Source organism: Lolium rigidum, chromosome 7 (assembly GCF_022539505.1).
Source record: "Lolium rigidum isolate FL_2022 chromosome 7, APGP_CSIRO_Lrig_0.1, whole genome shotgun sequence".
NCBI lineage: Eukaryota > Viridiplantae > Streptophyta > Magnoliopsida > Poales > Poaceae > Lolium > Lolium rigidum.
The window spans coordinates 33,784,648-33,807,136 of record NC_061514.1 but is presented as its reverse complement, the minus strand read 5'-3'; the positions used below and the strand labels follow the sequence as shown (position 1 = coordinate 33,807,136).

The 22,489-nt window shown below is 47.6% G+C and overlaps 2 protein-coding genes across 2 annotated transcripts; one reads left to right on the top strand and one right to left on the bottom strand.

Annotated features, from left to right (window-relative positions):
* Positions 1-14,560: 14,560 nt before the first annotated feature.
* Positions 14,561-17,231, top strand: LOC124676173 (ubiquinol oxidase 4, chloroplastic/chromoplastic-like). Its single transcript, XM_047212249.1, has 9 exons — positions 14,561-14,694; positions 14,813-15,023; positions 15,125-15,218; positions 15,347-15,462; positions 15,616-15,724; positions 15,828-15,896; positions 16,433-16,504; positions 16,594-16,641; positions 16,995-17,231. Exons 1-9 carry the CDS (start codon positions 14,561-14,563, stop codon positions 17,198-17,200), a joined length of 1,059 nt encoding a protein of 352 aa, XP_047068205.1. The 3' UTR covers positions 17,201-17,231.
* Positions 17,232-18,054: 823 nt separating this feature from the next.
* LOC124671164 lies at positions 18,055-19,698 on the bottom strand. The gene has a single exon (XM_047207577.1). It carries the CDS (start codon positions 19,696-19,698, stop codon positions 18,217-18,219), a length of 1,482 nt encoding a protein of 493 aa, XP_047063533.1. The 3' UTR covers positions 18,055-18,216.
* Between the last annotated feature and the right edge of the window lie 2,791 nt (positions 19,699-22,489).

Below are 22,489 nucleotides of genomic sequence, written 5' to 3'. Positions count from 1 at the left end.
GGTGTCACCGACCCCGACGAAAATCCAAGGTATCATCAAGTTTATGCAATTGGAGAAACAAGCCGAACAGAGCCGGAGACGTCAGAGGCTTTCGATGATTTGGGAAATCCATACATCGATCCCGCTGACCTCACGCGAGGTTTGGGCACCAAATATATCGGGACTACAACGCGCCAGATGGTGCGACTTCCGCAAGCAGCTTGGGATAGAGCAGCAAAAGCCATAGACGGCACAGAGCCGATAAATACGACTGCAACATCTGAAGAGTTGCAAGCGTATCAATATAAACTCGCCCGTGCTGGGCGAGAACTCGAAAAACAGAGAGTTGAGCTGGAAAAAAGGAAAGCTGCTGCTTCCGCGTCAAGCAGGCGACGAGCTGAGCTAAGTCGACAATCAGGAACTTCAGGAGATAGTCACAGAGAAGCTCGCAACAGGGCAAGATCTCGGCTGCACAACATACCGGAGCACGAGAGGGAGTATCTGGTCCAAAACCTAGACATGTCCTTTATGTCGATAGACACAAGAGGAAACATCATCCCTAAAACACCGGAAGCCGGATACATGGCAACTCAGGCTTACATACTGGCATCCAGGCCACCTCCCGGAGATCCAAGAGAAGCATTGTATAACATGGCTATGGCAGGAGTCGGAGTCATGGGGACAGCGTTCGCAAGTACAAGCACACCTCCCGAAGGTGCGGCAAGACAAAATAGTCCACGACCCACAGTAGTGGTTTAGAACCCTACGAGAACGTCGGCAAGAGAGACAACAGCACAGGCGCGGGTCGATAGGGCGCGACAAGAAAGGAGAGAACGCCGGCACTCACCAGAGGATGATGAGGAGGATATGTGCGGTCTTCCCTGTTTTACTCGACGAGTTCGTAAAACACGGGTCCCGTCTGGGTTTAAATTACCCGACAACTACAAGAAGTTCGACGGATTGCAAGATCCTGAGGATTGGTTGGTAGATTACCTGGAGACAGTAAAGCTGACGGGTGGAACTAAAGCAACTGCTATGCAGAGCATCCAGGTACACTTAAGCAGAGCAGCGCGATCGTGGATAAAAAAGTTACCGCCTGGATCTATCGACAGTTGGGAAACCTTCGAGGACATGTTTGTGAAGAACTTTTTATCTACATGCAAGAAACCTGCGTCAATAGAGCAACTAAGAGCTTGTCGACAGAAATATGACGAGTCGATGAGGACATACATCCAGCGGTGGAACATTATCAAAAACTCGGCAGAGAACATATCTGATGAAAGAGCGATAGATGCGTTTGTCGCCGGGATCAGGAGGAAGGATTTAGTCGAGGATTTGGGAAGGACTAATCCAAAAACAATATCGGCACTCATGGAGATAGCGAATCGTTGGGCAGATGGAGAGGATGCTGTTCACAACAAGCAGCATAGGTCGCCTGAGGATGACCGTAACCGAAATATTCAAAATAGACGACGTTTTTCTCGACAGTTCCCAGATTATGACGGTCCCAGCCAAGTATCGGCCGGCTTCCGAGGAAATAATGAAGGAAACAGTCGAGATGGTTCGCAAAAGAGCGGTGAGCACCATAGCGGTTACAGGGATGGCCCTCGTCCCAATAGACAAAATAATGGTCCAAGGTTCCAGAGGCCGTATATATCTCCCGAGGATATGTTGAATGGACCGTGCCAAATGCATTTTTACCTCGACAATAACGGGAAGAGACGGTCGGGACATTTGCAAAAGGACTGTCGTACTTTCCAAGTATTGAATAGATACGCAGGGCATGTCAATACACAGGCAGCAAATAGAAACCCCCAGGGGCCAAGGAGTGTGATTCATCTCCCGCCTCCTCCCGCAATCACGGACGAAAATCGACACCAGTTGCAAATAGCGGCAGCTCCAATGAATGGTCCTTATATCAACACCAATGGGGAGGTCTCGATGATTCAGAAGGGCAGGCCATCCAATAGAGCTCAAAAAGTAATTTCGCGGCAAGTCTTTATGGCAGAGAAGATGCCTCCACCAACAATTGAGTACCTGAATTGGTCGGGGCAGGACATCGGTTTTACCATAGCGGACCACCCGCAGCAAGTCCCTCGACCAGGACAATCGGCTTTGATCCTGCCGGCGGTGATCGCAGGATTCGACGTTTCACGAGTGTTCATAGATGGAGGCAGCAGCTTGAACCTCATATATGCAGACACTTTGAGGAAAATGAACATATCCTTGGCGAATTTGACACCAACCGACACGCGTTTTCATGGTATTACACCAGATAAGCCAAGTTATCCATTGGGAAAGATCAGCCTCGACGTTCAGTTTGGAACCCCAGAGAATTACAGGAGAGAGAAGCTGGAATTTGAAGTCGTGGATTTCCCGTCACAGTATCATGCTTTGCTAGGGCGACCGGCGTACGCCAGGTTTATGGCGGTACCACACTACACATACTTGTTGTGGAGGCTCCCCGGACCTAAGGGTCCGATCACAGTAAAAGGAAGCTTCGCGCTAGCGGATAAGTGCGACAAGTATTTTCATCGGCTATCAGAAACTTTCGGGATGCAAGCAGAATACATGGCGTCAAAGTTGACAACTGACTACGACGTGTTGCCAGATGGAGGGAGGCCGCTCAAGGAACCAACCTTTGATACCACGAAGAACTCGAAGGAAGTGCAGATACACCCGACAGATCCCAAAAAAACGACAGCTATCGCCACAAACATGGACCTCGCATAGGAAAGCGCGCTCGTCGAGTTCCTCCGTGAGCGCTGGGAAATCTTCGCATGGTGTCCAGCTGACATGCCAGGAGTACCCAGGGAACTTGCCGAGCACCCCCTTAACTTGGATCCATTGGCCAGGCCAATCAGACAACCTTTGCGGCGTTTTTCGGAACCAAACCGCAAAGCAATGCTGTCAGAAATTAATCGACTCAGAGAAGCTGGATTCATCAAAGAGTTACATACAGAAGCAACGTGGGTAGCTAACCCAGTGCTGGTCCCGAAGAAAAACACGGAGGTCCTTCGCATGTGCGTCGACTTCACGTGTCTCAATAAAACATTGTCCAAAGGATCACTTTCCCCTCCCGAGGATCGATCAAATTATCGACTCCACGGCAGGCTGTGAACGTCTTTCCTTCCTGGACGCCTACTCTGGTTATAACCAGATCCGACTAAAAGAAGAAGATGAAGTCAAAACAGCTTTCATAACACCCTATGGCGTGTTCTGCTATAGAACAATGCCATTCGGGTTAAAAAATGCGGGAGCAACATATCAGCGGATGATGCAAAAGTGTCTCGCCACGCAGATTGGCAAGAACGTTCAAGTATACATCGACGATGTCGTCATTACAACAAAGCAGGGTTCAACCTTGGTTGAGGACCTCAAGGAAACTTTCGACAATCTCGATAAGTTTTGCCTCAAGCTGAACCCGACGAAGTGCTCTTTCGGCGTCCCTGCAGGAGAACTTCTCGGGTTTCTGGTGTCAGCAAGAGGAATCGAGGCTAACCCAGAGAAAATTCAAGCTATAATAACAATGCGGAAGCCAACCAAGCTAAAGGAGGTACAGCAGCTAACTGGGCGAGTCGCGGCTTTAAGCAGATTCGTCGCCAGACTGGGAGAAAAGGCGTTGCCATTTTACGCCTTGATCAAGCAGGGAGAGAAGTTCGAATGGAACAAAGAAGCAGACAAAGCCTTTGAGAACCTCAAGCGCACAATTTTGACACCTCCAATATTGGTGGCGCCCAAGGAAAATGAACCCCTCTTGTTATATATTGCAGCCACACCTCAGGTGGTCAGCACGGTACTTGTGGTCGAGAGAGAGGAAGAAGGGAAACTCCATGGAGTTCAGAGGCCGGTATATTTCATCAGTGAAGTCCTATCACCCTCAAAACAACGGTACCCGCATTATCAGAAGTTGGCATATGGAGTGTTCACAACTGCAAGAAAGCTACGGCACTATTTTTCGGCGCATCCGATAATAGTGGTCAACAAGGCGCCTTTATCAAATATATTAAACAATCCAGAGGCTACGGGTCGTGTTTCCCTTTGGGGAATAGAACTTTCCCCTCGGGACATCACGTACGAAAAAAGAAAAGCAATAAAGTCGCAGATTTTACCAGACTTTGTCGCAGAGTGGATGGAGCTGCAAAGTACGGGACCTCCAGACTTGTCGAGAACATGGACCATGAACTTCGACGGGTCCAAAAGGCTAGAAGGAGCTGGAGCAGGCGTGATATTAGTATCACCTCAGGGAGATAAGTTGAAGTATGTGCTACGGATGACGTTTCCCAACGCGTCTAATAACGAGGCGGAGTACGAGGCACTCATACACGGGATGAAGATGGCGAAAGCCTGCGGCGCAACCCGGCTAAAAATATTCGGCGATTCTCAACTAGTGGCTCAACAGGTGATGAACCAGTGCGACGCAGTCAACGACAGCATGATAGCATGCAAGGAAGTATACAACGAACTCGAGAAACTTTTTGATGGATGTGAAGTGAATCATATTAGCAGACTCAGCAACGATGAAGCCGATATTTTGGCGAACATCGGGTCGCAATGTTTGGCAATACCACCCGGCGTATTTTGGGAGGAGATAAGTGAAAGATCAACCAAGGCGAAGAAACAGCCAACGAAAAAGGAGAAGCTCGAGAAAGCCCTGAGGGCTCCGCCAGCAATAGAAGCAAGTACATCAGGAAATGAAGAAGAAGCACATGAGGTGATGGTGGTGCAGGTCCCTTGGATGCAGGTATATGTTGCATATATTTCAAGGAAAGAAATACCCGAGGAACCGGTAGAAGCAAGGCGAGTTATTCGACGGTCCAAGGCTTTCACTGTGGTTAAAGGCGAGCTTTATAAGCGAAGTATATCGGGCGTTTTGCAGCGATGTGTCACGCCCGAAGAAGGTCGAGAACTCTTAAAAGATGTGCATGAAGGAGTGTGCGGACACCACGCAAGCAGTCGAGCTATTGCAGCCAAAGTTTTCAGAGCAGGGTTTTATTGGCTAACAGCAATCGAAGATGCAAAGGACATAGTACGTACCTGCGATGCATGCCAAAGGTTTGCCGCGAAACCTCATTCTCCGGCAGCAGAGCTGATGCCAATACCGTTGTCGTGGCCCTTTGCTCAATGGGCCTCGATATGGTGGGCAAATTACACAAGGCGTGGCCAGGAGGATACGAGTATATGCTTGTAGCTGTCGACAAGTTTACCAAGTGGGTTGAGGCAAAGCCAATAAACTCGCCAGACGCAACATCGGCGGTCAAATTCATCAAAAGTATCGTTTTTCGGTTTGGAGTCCCTCATAGCATCGTCACAGACAATGGCAGCAATTTTACCTCGAAGGAATTCAAAGCATATTGTGCGGAAGTAGGCATCAAGTTACATTTTGCGTCGGTGGCGCACCCGCAAACCAATGGCCAAGTCGAGAAAGCAAACGGCATCATCTGCAGCGGCATCAAGAAACGCCTGTTAGCACCATTGGAGAAAGCTCGACACACTTGGCCAGAGGAGTTGCCTAGCGTGTTATGGAGCATACGGACGACGCCCAATACAGCGAATCAAGAAACTCCGTTTTTCCTGGTTCACGGAGCCGAGGCAGTGTTACCAATAGAGATAGAACACAACTCCCCGAGAGTGGCGGAATTTAATGAAGAAACCTCGAGAAAGGCACTGGAAGATGATGTGGACGCACTCGATGAAGCTAGAGATGAGGTGCTGTCAAGAGTTACCAAATATCAGCAAGACCTGAAAAACTATCATAGCCGACGTTTGCACCCAAGATCTTTTCAAGTTGGCGACCTCGTTCTTCGGCTTACTCAAGACAGCCACGAAAAATTCGAGTCACCATGGGTGGGACCATACATTGTTACAGAGGTGATCGCAGGAGGAGCGTACAGAATAAAGGACAAGAAGACAGGGGTCGCAGAGCCAAATCCATGGAACGTGGCACAACTTCGGCGTTTTTACGCATAGACGTCAAAATATAGATGCTTGTAAACTTCGGCGTTTTTACGCTCGCGAGTTTTCAGACGCACTATTTTCCTTTCAGGGCACCGAGTGGGGCCGAAAGGTTTTTAATGAGGCGGGCTCGTGATGCTGCAATATAGTAAAAATATTGGTGATATACATCTTTTTCTTCGACAGGCTCGGGGGCTTGCAACCCGCAAAAATTTAACAATATATATTTGGTATTCACAATATATACTTCAATAATTATTCGCCTTGGTTCAAATACCTCGCAAATAATAAACATACATATATCCACCGAAACACTCGGGGGCTAGAGGAAAAAGAAACTTGCTGTGATATCTGTGATTGTCGATGGTTCTCGCAATATACAGATAAAACTCGACAGCAAGCAGACAGGACTCATATCAGGTTATCTATATTTATTCTTTCATCTTCCGCAGAAGTACCCATGGCATCAGCATAATGGTGTTCCTTGAAGAAATCAGCGTCCATCCGAAGAAGATCCTCAATTATTTTCTCTGCTATAGGCGTCACTGCGTCATTGATCTTATCGACGTTCCTCCTCCTTTTTCTCACTTTGGCGTGGCAGAGATCAACAATGTTGGTCGTGTCCAACCTCGGGTAGCACACTTGCAACAGGATCAAAGTGAAGCGGGCGCCGGCCATCAGTTGAATCTTCACGAAGTCGTGAATCTGATGAGCACTCTTGAATTTCTTCATCAATTCCGGGAGACTCCCAGGCCGAGGATTCCGAGGAAACATAGTACTGTACACCATGGCCAACGTTTTGGTGCAGAAATCCAGGAAATCTCGAACCTGGGAAGCACGATCTTGAAATCGTACAATTTGTCGGGTTCGGTCCGGAGAAGACCAAAAGCTGGAGTTGTTCTGTTGTGCAAGACGAACGAGAATCTCAGTCCTCGCATCAACACACTGGTCTTCGGCAGCAGCATCCAAGAAAGAACCTAACCGTATCAAAAGATATGAGGACCGAAAAATTCGTATGCAAAGTAAGTAAAAGAACGCATGAGGTGAGACTTACCCGCCATATCCAGACTTGCGTCAGTCAGCAGGTCAAGCATATAATTCTCTCGAGACGTAGCTTGCAAAGCCTCGGCAACGACAGCATCTTTTAACTCTGAGGCTTCTTGAGCCTGCTGAAGAGCCATTTTTTCCCGCTCAGAAGATTTGCGCGATTGTTCCATGAAAACAAGGGATTGTTTCTTCGTGGCCTGGAGTTGTTGTCGAAGTTCAGCTATTTCTAGTTGATTTAGGTTCACAGATGAGGAGTCATCCAGCAAAACTTCGTCAGCTATACGTGTGGAGTAAGAAGTTGCAGGAGAAGCAGAGGGTGGTACAACAGCCTTAGAATAGTTGTCAAATATCAACTGAAAGAAAGAAAAGGTCGACATCAATAACCAAACAGAGGATTACCCCTTTTCATTGATAAGTGGGGATATTTACAAGTGATGGTCCATTACAAAAGGTCAGCTCCTAGCGAGTCGACGAAAATAGTCACATATCGTAAGGATATCGACATCTATCAAAAGAAAGAGGAGTAAGTTGGTCTACTTGACCTCCGGCCTGGCGAAACTGGAAGGAGTAGCTGGCTTGTATCCGAGGAAGGAGAGAATCTTCTTCGAGTGCGGTTTGGCGGCCTTGATTAGAGACTGCCATTTTTCCTTGTTCATCCTCTTCGTCTCGCCAGTCTTCGCCCAGTCGACGCTCTGCTGGGCCTCGGCAACCAAAGCTATGGTGCCTTCCACGCCGATCTTCAAATTTTCTTGCCGGAAAGCAAGCCCAAGATCTTCCTCAGGGATAAATTGCCTGGCGAGATCGACGAAGGCCTCTGGTTGTTTTTTCTTCGGGAAGAAGTAGGGGAAAAGGCGCGTAAACGCGGTCCGCGCATCAGCAATGCTGCGGCGCGCCAGATCCTCGTGAATTTCAAGAAGGGAAAGGGCGTCGACGAGACGGTCCCCTTTAGGCTCCTGCAGTTCGAAGTCTTGACCCATTTTTCCTGCTGAAACAAAGTGCGGGTTATCAACAAATATAAGGACACATCCTGGAAGGGACTCGAGAAAAGGGCTTAGTAAACTTACTGGCAAAGCGCCGATTTTGCGACTCAAGGCGGCCGATGATAGCTTCTTCACGTGCTATCTGTTGGGTTGTCCTATCGCTTAAGGCATTTTCAGCTTGGTAAAGCCTCTTCCGAAGATCCCCAACAGAGGCAGCGTCTTCTTCGGCCTTCTTGCGAGCCTTTTCGCTCTGGTCAAGATTGGTGGCAAGATCATCGGCGCGCTTGTTGGCTTTGGCAAGAGCCTCTATAGGACGGAAACAACGCAAGAAAGACAAGTTAAAAATAGCAATATAATCTACGTGATAACGAGTGAAAACATCACAATCGTATAAAGGCTTACCTTTTAAGTCTTCGACAGTGTCACGGTACCCAATAAATTGAGTACCAAGACTGATGAAGTGCTTCATCAGGGGCTGTAGAAAAAGAGGTGTGATAGAAAGGTTGAGAGAAAAACTTGTCTAAAGACACACAAAAAAGAAAGAGGTGATAAAGGGTACTTACATCATCCAAGGAAGGAGTCGACGAACTCCCGGCCAAGATGCCTTGTTCTTCGCCAAGTTCAATCCTCGCTCTCTTCGGCTCGGGGGCTCGGGGGCTGGCGACAGGAGTCGACATTTCTAAGCCCTGATGAGGGGGCGAGGCTCCCTCCGTCGCACGGCGAGTCTCCGAAAGAACTAAAGTTTGCGACGTGCTCGTCGGAGCAGTCACATTGGCAGCGGGTTCTTCCTCTTCTTCGCCACTGTCCACAAAAGAGGATATGAGAATATTCTAACAATATATAAAAAAGAAAAAGAAGGCAAGATAGCTTACGAGCTAATGAGGGCATCAGTGTAAGGGTCGAAGGCACCCTCCTCCTCAGGGGAAGCTTCCTCGGCAGGTGACCCGCTAAACTTGGAGGTGCCGGAGTCTTCGACATCACCCCTTTTCCTCTTGCTCCAGGGGGAAATAGCGGAAGGAAGAGAATGTGCTGACTCGGAAGCCTCCGATTCAGTCTCTGTTTCAGAGGAACCCGCGGATTTGTGAGATCCAGCGATTTCACTCTCAGGGCGAGAAGTACCCTGTGCATCGTCAGCAACGATGACTCGATCTTCGACCTCTCCACCTTCAGGAAGGGGAGGCAGGGAAGACAAAACTTGGTGTTTCTGAAGAAAATAATCAACAGAAAAAGCTCAGCAAAATAGTAGTCGAAGCAAGAAAAACTCGGGAGGACAATTTATGCAAAATAATAGTCGCAGCAATAAAAACTCGGGAGGACAAGTCATTTACCTTCGGAAGGGGATTGACGCTGTTGAAAGGCTCTACTCGGCAAGAAGATGGAACCGAGTCTTTCTTGCTTAGCGATGAAACACGGCGGACGAGCTTCTCCAAGTCCTTCACAGAAAGATCTTTGGATATGCGGTCGATGTCTTTATCGCCAGCATACAGCCACAAAGGGTTTTTGCGAGCTTGCAGAGGCTGCACCCTAATCCTAAGAAAATGCGCAGTAATTTGGATACCCGACAATTCTTTGCCTCGGGTATTCTGCAGCTCATGGATTCGCTTCATCAGCGCCTCTGTCGCCGTTTTTTCTTCTTCGGTGGCCTCTGCATCCCAGGATCGGCGGCGAAGGATTTTTGCGCTACCGTCGAAGGGGGCGATGTTGTATTCCAGCGAGTCGGGGCACTCCTCGCGGACATATAGCCATCTCCTGCGCCACCCTTGGACGGAGTCGGGAAATTTAACGTCGAAATACTCGACGTCAGGGCGGACACAGATAACAACACCACCTATGTTGTAGGCGATATTGTGGGAGCCGTTGCGGCGAAGGTAGAAAATGCGTTTCCACAGGGCCCAATTTGGTTGGGTCCCGAGAAAGCACTCGCAGAGGGTGATAAAGATGGAGATGTGGAGAATGGAATTGGGAGTCAGCTGGTGCAGCTGTAGCCCATAAACAAAGAGCAATCTATGAAGGAATTCGTGGATTGGAGAAGAAAGACCGCGGATGAGGTGGTCGACGAAACTGACCCGGTATTGGATAGGAGGCGATGGAAAGCTCTCCTCGCTGGGGAAGATCAGCGCGTCCTTCTTCTTCGTCAGGCCCAGTTTCTTCATCAAGTTGATGTCATGGTTGGAGATCTTGGACCTCTCCCACTCCGCAGCTACCAGATCTTGCGACGCCATGCTAGCTTCGGGGGAGGTGTGCTTGGTGAGCTTCGACCGCGGTGGCATCAGCAATGGCGTAGGCGAGAGTGGGAGTATGGTTGAGCTCAGGAGATTTTTCGCAGTGGAGGATTTCTGGAGAGAGAGCAGAGATGCGGCGCAGAGAAGGGGAGAACGGAGGAGGAAGACAATCCTTTATAGAACGCTTGCGAATCGACGCACCATTGGATACAACAGTAATGGACTAGATGTTCTACACGTGGCTCACAAGGGTAAAAACGTATTTTTACTGAGATGGAACTGAACAGGCGCTACAGTGCGCGTGCCAGAAAAAGTGGAGGACGTGTGCCCCCACTTGCGTAACGTGTCAAATTGCCGCAGATTCGGGTCCACCAGTCAGTGATAGGACAGAACTCGCGTTTTCCCGATACAGGGATCGTGGCTATCGTCAGCACTGATGTCACTTTGACAAAGGAAAATCTCGACGACGGTGGTATGAAAATAGGTGACAAAATAGAAGTGATGATAATTTCGAGAGCCTTTGATCAAATACAAGTTTTTGGTCAAATGCTCGGGGGCTACTTTTGAAAGAAGGAAACCTCGAGTATGGTAAGAAAGAAAAGGCGAGAGCCTATGATCAAATGCAAGCATTTGTTCATATGCTCGGGGGCTACTCCCATCGGGAGCGCTGGTCGCGCACCCGATAAAGAAATGACAATATAGCGACACTGGTGCTAAAAAGGTGAGCCTACAACCAAGTACAAGCACTTGGCTGTAGCCTCGGGGGCTACTCCCATCGGGAACGCTGTTCGCGTGCCCGATGAAATTCAAGAAGTCTTGGAGAGCATATTTCGAGTTATCAAAATAACTCGACATATACTCCCATCGGGAGGATAAGATAATTATATATAAGTCATCCATTGACTCGAATGGATGCGCTATTCCAGCAGCCGAAAATGGCACTCGACAATATATTCTCAGAGCGCTTCAGTCGCGAATTGATCTCTGAATGCCGCAAAACTTTGCGAAGGTAAGTCCCCAGGATCTGTCCTGTGCGGCGTGGCACCGCCTCTGATGGCGCTTTGCTACTTTTTTCGTATCAACAGATACGAAGAAAAATCCTACCGGACGCGTTAGGTACCCGATAAAACATAAACTGGGGTTCGGCATATGGTAAGACCTTAAGCGGCACATGTCGAACTTACACCAGTATCCCGAGATCATGTCCAGGGACGTGATCTTGAAGTAGGTGTTGGTGGATTGCCACAAGAGCAGTTAACTAGTACCTGATCCGTCAGATGGACTAGCCCCAATTACCGTTATCCCTGTACAATATATGATTAACTGTTTAAAAACATGTGATCAACTCGAAGAAGTTGTGTCAATTCGAAGAAGTTATATTTTTGGAGATTTTCCCTGATTCTCCGATTCAAGCAAAATCTCAGGGGCTACTGACATAGGCATCCCCAATGGGCCTGCCAGAGAAGGTACCCGGGGTTTACTGAAGGCCCACGACCCGAAGATTGTAAAGTCCGGAAGCCCAGTTAGGGGAGAGTTTGGAAAGATAGAATTGTATTAGGAATATCGACTTGTAATTACTATGGGATGGACTCAGATTATCTCCCGAATTCTGTAAACTTGTTTATCACGAAACCCTCGGCTCCGCCTCCTATATAAGGGGGGGTCGAGGGACGAAGAGGAGATCGATTCATTGTCAACATAACCCTAGTTTTCTAGCAGTCGAGTACTTTTCCGGCTGAAACCCTCGAGATCTACTTGCCCTCTACTTCCGCTAAAACCCTAGTCTACGATCTGTAGGCATTGACAAGTCGATACCTTGTCAACGGCCACACTTTTCTGGAGTAAGCATGTAATTTGCACCACCAAGAGAAGTCTTGCGGGAAGGTCCCCACACATCAGCATGCACATAATCTAGAATCCCTTTAGTGGTATGAACGGAAGCATTGAATTTAACTCTTTTATGCTTACCAAAAATGCGAGTGCTCACGGAACTCAAACTTACTCAAATTGCAGCCATCTAGCGAGTCTCTCCTGTGCAATTCTGCCATGCCATGTTCACTCATATGTCCAAGACGCGTATGCCACAGATTAGTTTTACCAGGTTCATCGGGAATAACAGCAGCAGCAATACCAGACAAAGTGCTACCTCTAAGAACATATAATTTTGCAGAATTCATATCACCAATCATGTGAACGAGAGAACCTTTTGAAACCTTCAGAACTCCGCGAGAACCGGAGTGTTTGTACCCATCAACATCAAGGGTACTGAGAGGGATCAGATTTCTGGCCATGCCAGGTATGTGTCTCACATATGTCAGAGTGAGTGTCATGCCATCATGCATCTTGATCTGAACGGAGCCAATGCCCACGATCTCACGTGGGTTGTTATCTCCCATATGCACAACATCTCCACTATGCACAAACTCATAAGAACTGAACCAGTCTTTGTTACGGACAAATATGAAACGAACATGCGTAATCAAGGATCCACTCATCATTACCGAAACACAACCAGCAACACAACTAGGCAATCGCCATCGGAATTATCACTTGGAAACAACAGCAGCCTTACCATCACCCTCGGATTTGTTTTTCGGTTGGTAAGTACCGTTTCTTTTCTCTTTGTTACGCAACTTCCAGCAATCATCAATATTGTGGCTAGTTTTCTTACAATACTTGCGGAACTTACCATCTCGTCCCTTGGACTTTGAGCGACCTACGTCGGTCTTGCTCTTATCTCTCGTTGTAGTTGTTGTAGTTGTTGTTTCGTTCTCGGTCCTGCCTCGGACCTGCGGTGCTTTCGCCTTAGATGACGAACCCTCCGTGCGTACCATAGATTTCATCTTTTCCCTCTGCTGGAGGGCCTCATAAATTTCGGCAAGGGTTAGTTCATCACGGCTGTATAACAAGGTGTCTCGAAAATTCGCAAAAGAATTAGGCAACGAGACTAACAGTATAAGAGCGAGATCCTCATCATCATAATTTACCTCCATGGACAGAAAATCAGAAACGATCTCTCTAAAGATCGATAGGTGATTCATCATTGACGCACCTTCTTGCAACTTGTGCGAGAACAGTTTCATCTTCACGTGCATCTTACTGGTTAGATCTTTGGGCATGCAGATCGATTCCAGCTTCAACCACAGCGCCGCTGCGGATGTTTCTCAGCCAACACTTCCTGCAAGATATTGTTAGATAGATGAAGCTGAATTAATGAAAAAGCCTTACGGTCTTTCCTCTTTTCATCGTCGGTCCAGGTCTTGGCATCTTTCTTGCCGAATCCATCAAGAGCTTCATCCAGATCAGAAGATTGGGCAAGGATCGCCCTCATCTTCACTTGCCACAGAGAAAATCTCGTGGTATAATCCAGCTGCGGTAGATCGAACTTCAAGGAAGACATGTCGCAAAACCCTAGATTGAAACACGGGCTCTGATACCACTTGTTATAAAAGCGACAAGCAAATAACGAAGAACGATAAAGGTAAACGCAGCGGAGACACAAGATTTAACGTGGAAAACCCCTTCCAACATAGAAGGGGGAAAAACCACGGGCGCCAGCCAGCAAAACTTCACTGTATCGGGGAGTGTTTACAAACGCCGTGGGTTATCTTATAATCTGATAAACCCTAGCCGGCGGCTTACAAGATGTATATATAGGCGGTGCCAACGATTCGGCCCAAGCCTACCGGCGACGGGCCTCGCTCCGCTCGTCAGAAGTTAGCCTCCCTTTAATATATAAATTTGGATCACAATATAACAAACCGGCGACCATCGTGGATTCTGGAGCGGGAGCAACGCGGCGGCAGCTGGTGATTTGGAGCAGAAAACTGCTACAGGCGTGGGGGCTCGGGGCTCGGGACATTTGGAGCGAGCGGAGTCCGGCTGACGGACAATTTCATCCTGAGTGTTGATCTAAGTGTTGCGAGGCTCACCACCCTCTCTCTCTTTTTTTTATATTAGTGGAGACTAAATCCAAGGATCAGCTTGTTTCAGAGAGCTCTGCACATTTTCTACATAATTAATGGAGTATGAAATTGAAGAAGTTACGTCAAAAAGAGCTGAAGAACTGTGGAATCCAATTGTTGATCAGATGGATGTTGCTCGTGCGTGCCACGGCTCCACTCGGAACCGGCCCGCTCACGCTAGACTTGCTTTGCCTCCTCCGTCCGGCTCGGTCGTGCCTGGTGCCGCCGCCCCGCCCGCCCACTCCCCCGTCGTTTCCGTCGCCGTCACCGCTTCCCCCGACGACAAAACACGCCCGGCGCCGGCCGCCCGCGCGAATATACCAACCAGCACACTCTCCATACCCACCACCCCCCTCCCTCGCCGCAGGGCTGTGCCGCGCCACTCTTCCAATTTGACCCCCAAACCCCCACCATGGCGGGGGTCGCCTCCGCCTCCGCCGCCCCTCTCCCCGCCGCGCCCGCCTCCAACCCCGCCGCCCGCTCTCCCCCCTCATTCCTCCCGCTCCGCGCCCGCCGCCTCCGCAGTCCCGTCGTCCTCGCCACCAGGTAACCCCCTCGACTCGATCACCCTCTTCTCCCACCTCGCCATACCACCTCACATTCTCTCCGCCCGCCGCATGTATTCCGCTTGTTTAATTCTGTGTCTCTCGCGCAGGAGGGGGAGAACGTTCCGGGCGGAGGCGATTAGGACGCAGCGGGAGAAGGCGGAGCAGGAGACGGAGGTGTCTGCCATCGAGGACTCCTTCCCGGTCAGGGAGGAGGCCAGCCCTCCTCCTGAAGGAGCCGCCGCCGCCGCCGATGACCCGCTGTCTCCCGCGGAAGACGACGACGGCTGGGCCGTCAGGCTCGAGCAGTCCTTCAACATTTTCCTCACGGTGGGTGACTCCAGATTCCAGATACATTTCAGCTCAGCCTCTGCTTTCAGTCTGTCTGAACATGCGCTTGTTGTTCTGCATCTTGTGTGCGCGCACCGCAGGATTCTATCATCGTGATACTCGATGCTCTGTACCGCGACCGCGACTACGCCAGGTTCTTCGTGCTCGAGACCATCGCCAGGGTGCCGTATTTCGGTGAGGGTCTCGCCTTACATGCTTGCGATGGCAGGCAGCTCTCTGATTTTTTTCTGTCCTGTACAAATGGCTTGGGCATGGTTTCTGCATACTACTGTATGTCTTACTCACTCTTGGTTATTGTGCAGCGTTTATATCGGTGCTTCACCTGTACGAGACCTTCGGCTGGTGGAGACGAGCCGATTACATCAAAGTGCACTTCGCCGAAAGCATGAATGAGTTCCATCACCTCTTGATCATGGAAGTATGTTCCAGAATATTCTATGTGTATATCCATTTATGTTGTTAGCATGTCTTGTTTTCTTCCGAGTCTTTGAGTTGAGCTGTAGATAGCTTTTCTGTTGGATTATGGTAATTGCGTATTTCTTACTTTCTTCCTCTTATCGGTTCATATCAGGAATTGGGTGGCAACTCCGTATGGGTCGACCGCTTTCTTGCGCGGTTTAGTGCCTTCTTTTACTACTTCATGACTGTCGCCATGTACATGCTGAGCCCAAGAATGGCATGTGAGTACACATATTACTTCCGTTTATGAAGTAATTATCCTTTTTTTTTTATTACGGTGTTTCCTCTGATGATAATGCTCAAACTTGGCTATCTTATGTGCAGACCACTTTTCTGAATGTGTCGAGAGGCACGCATACTCGACTTATGACAAGTTCATTAAGCTCAATGGAGGTTAGGCAACCTTAATGAGCTAACCATTCTTCCTCTTGCGCCAGTTTTGTACACATAACTGATAAGTGTACAGTAGCTAGCCATCAATCTCCGTGCTGTGTGGCTTATTTTAAACTGTATATCTAAGATTGAATGGAAAAATAGTACCATGGCTATTGAATATTAGCTCACATAATCAAGTTGGTAACTCTTGTTTCCCATGTTTGAACAACCTTCTAACCTGAATTTATTGAGCCGAGGAGCTGAGGGTCAAATCATTGTAAATTTATAACGGGATCTCTTTTTATTAAGAACTATGCCATTACCTTTAAACCTATTTTGAATATGCCATTCCTAGCCATACCAAAAAAATTAAAACCAGAACCATTGATTGCTCTTGTTCAACCATCAGTTACGTAGTTTTGGTGCCTGCCTACCTGGGGGGCTAAGCAAGCTGATAACTCATTTCATCTATTTTCCCCATGTACACAAGTTTACTTCCTGTCATGAAACTTCCAATTCCGTAATGTCTGTGCTACTTGTTTCTTTTTCAACAGAGGAGTTGAAAAAACTACCAGCTCCTGAAGCAGCTATAAACTATTACATGAATGAGGATCTTTACCTATTTGGTAGGCCCTTACTTTAACTTTTATTTGCTTTAATGCTTTATATAACCGTTAACATCTATGCTTATTGCTTTCATGGCTTGTTTCCGCAGATGAGTTTCAAACATCAAGAGTGCCGTGTTCTAGAAGGCCTAAAGTTGGTATAGTTCTTTCTCCTCTTTGACAGCTTTGCTGAGTTGACTTTTCAGACTGTCAGGGCTTCATGTTAGTTGTTGCTTGGGAAATTAATTTCACTGATTCATCTGGTTAAATCATGAGTCTATTGGGGAAGTGAGCTAGTTACCACCATTTGCTGGAACATATATAACACAAGACCCATCAAACAGTCGTGATTCGTTTCAGCAGATTGTTACCTGATCTACTAACTCCTGCTCCTGACATTTGGGTTTTACTGTCTGTAGTGATAATATAGTTCCTATAAACGAGAAGTTGAACTCTCTTCTTTAATGCTTTCTCTATAAAGCTGCTCATTGTTTCCCATATCCCAATGCAGATAACTTGTATGATGTATTTGTCAATATACGAGACGATGAGGCGGAGCATTGCAAGACAATGAAGGCTTGTCAAACGCATGGAAATCTCCGTTCTCCTCACTCAGTGCCAAGAAGCATGGAAACTGACACAGAATGCGTAGTACTGGAAAATGATTGTGAGGGCATCATGGACTGTGTCAAAAAGTCTCTTGCAAGTGAAGATTGACTGAGTATACCGCCACATAGAGCATCGTAGAATAGTAATATAGTATACAGAATTTTGGTCATATTGTATTGTATTCTGTTTTCCTTTCATTTTCTCTTCTCTTTGTATGTAGACATTAGGCAGACTTTGGTACTTGTGAATCTTAGGTAGTAGAAATAGGTATATAAATGCATCTCAGATTCACAATGAGAAATGTGCACCGTGGATCAGGCATTGACGCCGGCCACGACCAATGTAATCCAACTGTGTTGTGATTTGTGTAACATGAAGCTCTTTATGCTTTTTATTGGGAGAAGTCTTTATGTTTTGTGGATTCTTTTTTTTTCTGTCAAAAGGTTGTCGGCAAATCTGTGATGAGGATGCAAGGTGTGGACATTGTCAGCTTAGGTCAAGAATGAAAATGATATTAATATGATCCAATCATCAATTGTATTCTACTTCGAAGTTTTAAAAATTCCCAAGCCTTCAAGGTTCGCTCTAGGAGACAAAATGAGTTCCATAGTAGTGCATTCTAGGAGACAAGAGTTCCGTAGTACTGCATTCATAACAATCAGAAATTGATTACAACTCTTACAATTTCATGCAAAATGTAGATGAATTTACATATGTAAACAGTAGAGTTACATAGCAAATATTTTGCGGCAAACTTCCCCATTCTAGTTCAGAAGTAGGGGGCTCTCTGGAAACAATGAGCAGTTAAAATGAAGGAACCAGATTTTAGTAAGCCAGTATAGAATGTTGTATAATCAGTAGTAAATATGGCAATCATCTATGTATTATAAACTTGTTGCAGAAGCATAATGTCAGAGTACTGGGCATGGAACCAAGAAATCAAATCAGAACACACACCGGCAGATTGTGGCCACTTGATAAATATCTAGAGATTAAGGTACCAGCCAACTTCAGATTACAACTTGACTGCAAAAGGAAAAAAAAATCAAAACAAATACAAGGACGAAACATGAACTCCGTCCTCTTATTTGTCGGGTGACTATGTTGAGTGCGACAAGCAGTTTTCATCCTTCAAATAGCTGACCCAGCATCTCCTCCAAAACATCAGGAGTGTTGTTTGTGCGGCGAACGTGCGCTGCTAGCTCTGGATGCTCTGTCAGAAAGTCGAAGTAACTTGAAACGACTCTCTCGGTGATTTCTATCCGAAGAAAATATCTGAGCCTAGGGTCCGGAACCTTCCAAAACTTCTGAACTTGGTACATTTTATGAAACGCTGACTCGAATTTAACCAGTGAAGAGGTGTTGATCCAACAATAATGGAGCGGCCCAGGAACATGGGGTTTCGGTATGCAGGACACCACATGTTCCCAAGAAACATTAAGATAACGATCTTTGTAGTTTTCGCATCCAAGTTCAAATTTCCAAGCATATTTTGGTTTACATTGATTCATCTTCTCTGCTACAAAATACAAATTGTTGAGCAGGAAGAGGTACCTCAGGCTTAGATCCGAGCATAGCTTCGATTTTCTGAGGAGAAGATCCTTGAGATAATGGACCATGTCAGAAAGGCTTCCACCTAGGTGTGCTTCATCTAAGGACACGATGCAATCCACGATCCACCGAGTGTTCCTGTGAACCTCGCCTCCTCCTTGCATAATATCGATAGCCCACGAGTCGTCGTCCTCCTCAATCCGTGTCTTGACCTTCTCCATAGTGCTTGATACGGCCCCTTGTAGTATTTGCACGTAAGCAGACAAGGTGGGTATTAGGCTTAGGTCGAGCAATTCCGGACGCTCCTTGGAATTTTCCATTGCCTTACGGACGCATATATACAGGTCTAGCACGGTCCGTAGATTCTCCGGCTTGAAATCAGGGACGATGGCATCGACGAAGACGAGCATCTTGAGAATGCTCGCTTTTCCAAACTGTGTGACTGATGTCATCTCGTGGCGAACGGAGAGCAGCTCTGTTATACTGTGGACGGTGATGGTGAGACCTCGGATCCACCTCTGGACCAAGTCTTGCAGTGACGACCCCGAATTGTCTTGGATCCGGAGCTGCCACTCCGAGCCATGCTCCTGGCCGATCTGGAGAACCCATGCCAAGTCGAGCTCGAAGAACCAACTCTCGAGCACAGGATCGACAAGTGCTGGCTCCGGAGGTGCGACGTGGAGCTCCGAGAATCGATTCTCCATGGCACCGTCAAGGTCACCGCCGTACTCGAATGCTTGGACCATGCGCTGAGTATACCCGTCGCTCACCATTTGGCTAGCGATGGTTTTGAGCTCGTGGGTGCCGAAATCTGCTGCGGCGGCGGACAGTGCCGAATTCGCGGAGGAGCAGCCAGAGTTGTTGGATGGGTAAGAGTTGGAGGCACCTGAGTTGCTGGAGTAGCTGTATCCGCCATGGCCGGACTGGGAGTGCGAGAAGAGAGTGGATCTTATCTGCGTCCCGGACACGGCAACGCGCCGGATCAAGTCCCGGTAGATGCTGCGAGGTGGGTAGGCAGCCGTGGAGTCGTCCATGCTCTCCGCCGGCATCGCCATGCTGCTATTTTGTGGATGGACGCCCTTGGCGGAGCACGATGAGAATGGCAAGGGAATGAACTGGGAAGAAGGACGGCAGAGGACGCGCAGTTGACGTGGTGGATATGGGGCGAAGCTGGACGCGCAATTGGTGTGGTGGACATGGGGCGAGAAATTTTGACAGAAGAGACCACCTCCCGAGTGAAATGATAAAAAGAACCACCTCTCAGTGTAATTGACAAAAGTACCGTGGCGGCACGCTCGCCAGCCAACACGTGGAGGGTGCCGCCGTGGCGTGTGGCGGCACTTTGGGCAGGCAGCGGGCGCCGTTAACGTCGACGGCCTGTGGTGGGCCCTGCCGCCGCGGTAGGGGGCGGCACGCTGACGTGGAGCTTGCCTCCACCGGCAGTGGTGGCAGGTCGCCTGCTGGCCGACAAACGCGCAGCAGGCCTGCGTCTCGTTGTGCGCGTGATTGATTCCCACGAATTTGGCTTTGGCCTGTGATGATTCCCTATGTTTTTAGTTTTGGCGCATGAATGGAGCTGTTGGATTCCAGTGTGTGGGTGTAACTCGCCTGATTCGCAGGCATTTGGTGTGAACTGCTATCAGTATTTTGTACAGTGTGATTCTAAGACATGAAACGACAGCCGTCGAACTAGACCACCAAAAGAGCTTTTGTCTCTGCATGCTTTAAAGCAGCTGCTGCTCACTCCTCATAGCTTATGTCTCTGTATGCTTTAAAGCAACAGCTGCTCGTCTCTTCTCAGACGAGCGCAGGTACTCTCTCCTTTCGTGAGCTGACTAGAAGCAGAAGAGAACGATTCAGTCCATGAGTGATCATCGATATTGTTGCATGCTTGCTGATGGTTAAGTGCATGCATGCTTTTTGATTAGTACATCAAGGTGAGCTAACTCTCTTTTCTCTCGTGAGATGCATGCAGGTTGTTTTCACTTGCTAATTTTGATGTAGTGTAGTGTATCTTACTCTGTAATTAGTCAAGTAACATTAGGTTAGCATGTAGAGTGAATTGAGATTTTTAACATCTGAGCAGCATGTTGTAGTGTAATGTAGTATTATTGCATGTACGAGTGAACTTTTAACATATGAGCAAATGGTCTAATTTGTTGAAGAAATGACTGCGCACCTTAGGTGGATTTTATTAAGTGATGACCTTGTATGTTAGGTGGATTTTATTAATTATGTTGACAAAATCCACATGTTATAACTAGATTTTTGAATGTATATTTTAGGTGGATTCGAGCAGACACCTGCTCTCAGACTGTTGGTATAGAAGTGCAGTGTTTGTGTTGTTGCTGATTGGTATTATTACTTGGAATATTCCAGCGCGTAAATTGTTTTTGGAAGAACATCTATCTGCAAATTGAGGTATATATATGATGTCTTTTGATATGTGGTCTTATAATATTTTTGAAGTATTTTTTTAAGAATTGGTGTCTTGTTTATTGTTAAAAATAAATGAGTAATTATTTTGAAAAAGTCATAATGGCATGTTAAAATATCTGATGTAATGAAATTATTAAAACATGAATATGATTTAAGGTAGGATGTTACTAATATTATTTTAAAAATCTGGTTGTGCGGTAGGTAGGATGGAAAATTTGGTAGTGTTCTATGGGGAAGTCGTACATGATGAATTTGGTGGGGTGGATTTCTCGAACTGCGACTCGATGGAAGTTGCAGTGATAGATATGGTTAATAGAGCATTTGCGGATGTAAGAAAATGCATCCGAGCCCCATTTGGTCAGGGGATGCGTGGCAATAGGATGACGGTTGAGGCTCTTATCTGCGTAGAAGGGAATGATTGGACAGGACCTCCCTTTTGGGGTTTGCGGGAGGTAAAAAATGATACAAATTGGAGTACGTACATGAGGTTTACAAGCACACCTGGTGCTGCTATGTACGAACGGCCGATGGTGTATGTGAAGTTTATTTCAGCTAGTGATGATGCCGGAAGCAGTAGGAGCGCTGCAGAGGAGCAGATGTCCATCACCGCAGGCCCTAGCACCGGCCCGTCGAAGCAGCTTGCCATCACCGCTGCTTCTAGCATCGGTCCATCGGAGCAGATGCCTAGCCACCATAATGCTGACCCAAGATATTGGTCCGCGGTCGTCGACATAAGCGAACACGTGGAGGGATTGACTGAGGCGTTGGATGATGACGCTCGTTCATCTTCGTCTGAATCCTCATCGGACGAAGAAGGTGCTGGTCCTTCCTAGAGGGCGGTTCCAGGTCCAATGGACCCTGACTTCTTATAGACCATGACCATAAGCAATGAATTTCGCTCTGTTCCAAGCCTAGGAGAGGCAAGTCTGCTAGTTGGGAAAAATTTCCCTGACAAGGACTCCCCTGACCAGGCAATAAAGAGGTATGCATTGGGCATATCTCGGGAGCACAGAGTGAAGCAGTCTGATCGAAGTCAGCTAAAAGTGATATGTTTCAAATTGAATGAGGGGTGCAGGGGGAGAGTGATCGCTCGAAAGAGCTATGGGGTATGTCAGCCCTGGCATATCTCAAAAATAGAACCACATAGCTACGAGCAGGTTGGGGCTCTGGATAAGCACCGCAACGTCACCGCAAAATATGTGTCACATATCATGCAAGTGGCGGTGGAAAAAGACATCAATGTTAGTGTGAAGACGATGCAAGAGACTGCAGAAGATCAGATTGGCTTCTATGTCAGCTCCGGAAAGGCAAGGTGTGCCAAGGAGGACATTTTCCAGAGGCTGTATGGCACATATGAGCAAGCATATGACCTAGCCCCCAGACTGCTCCATCAGATATCGGCAAGTA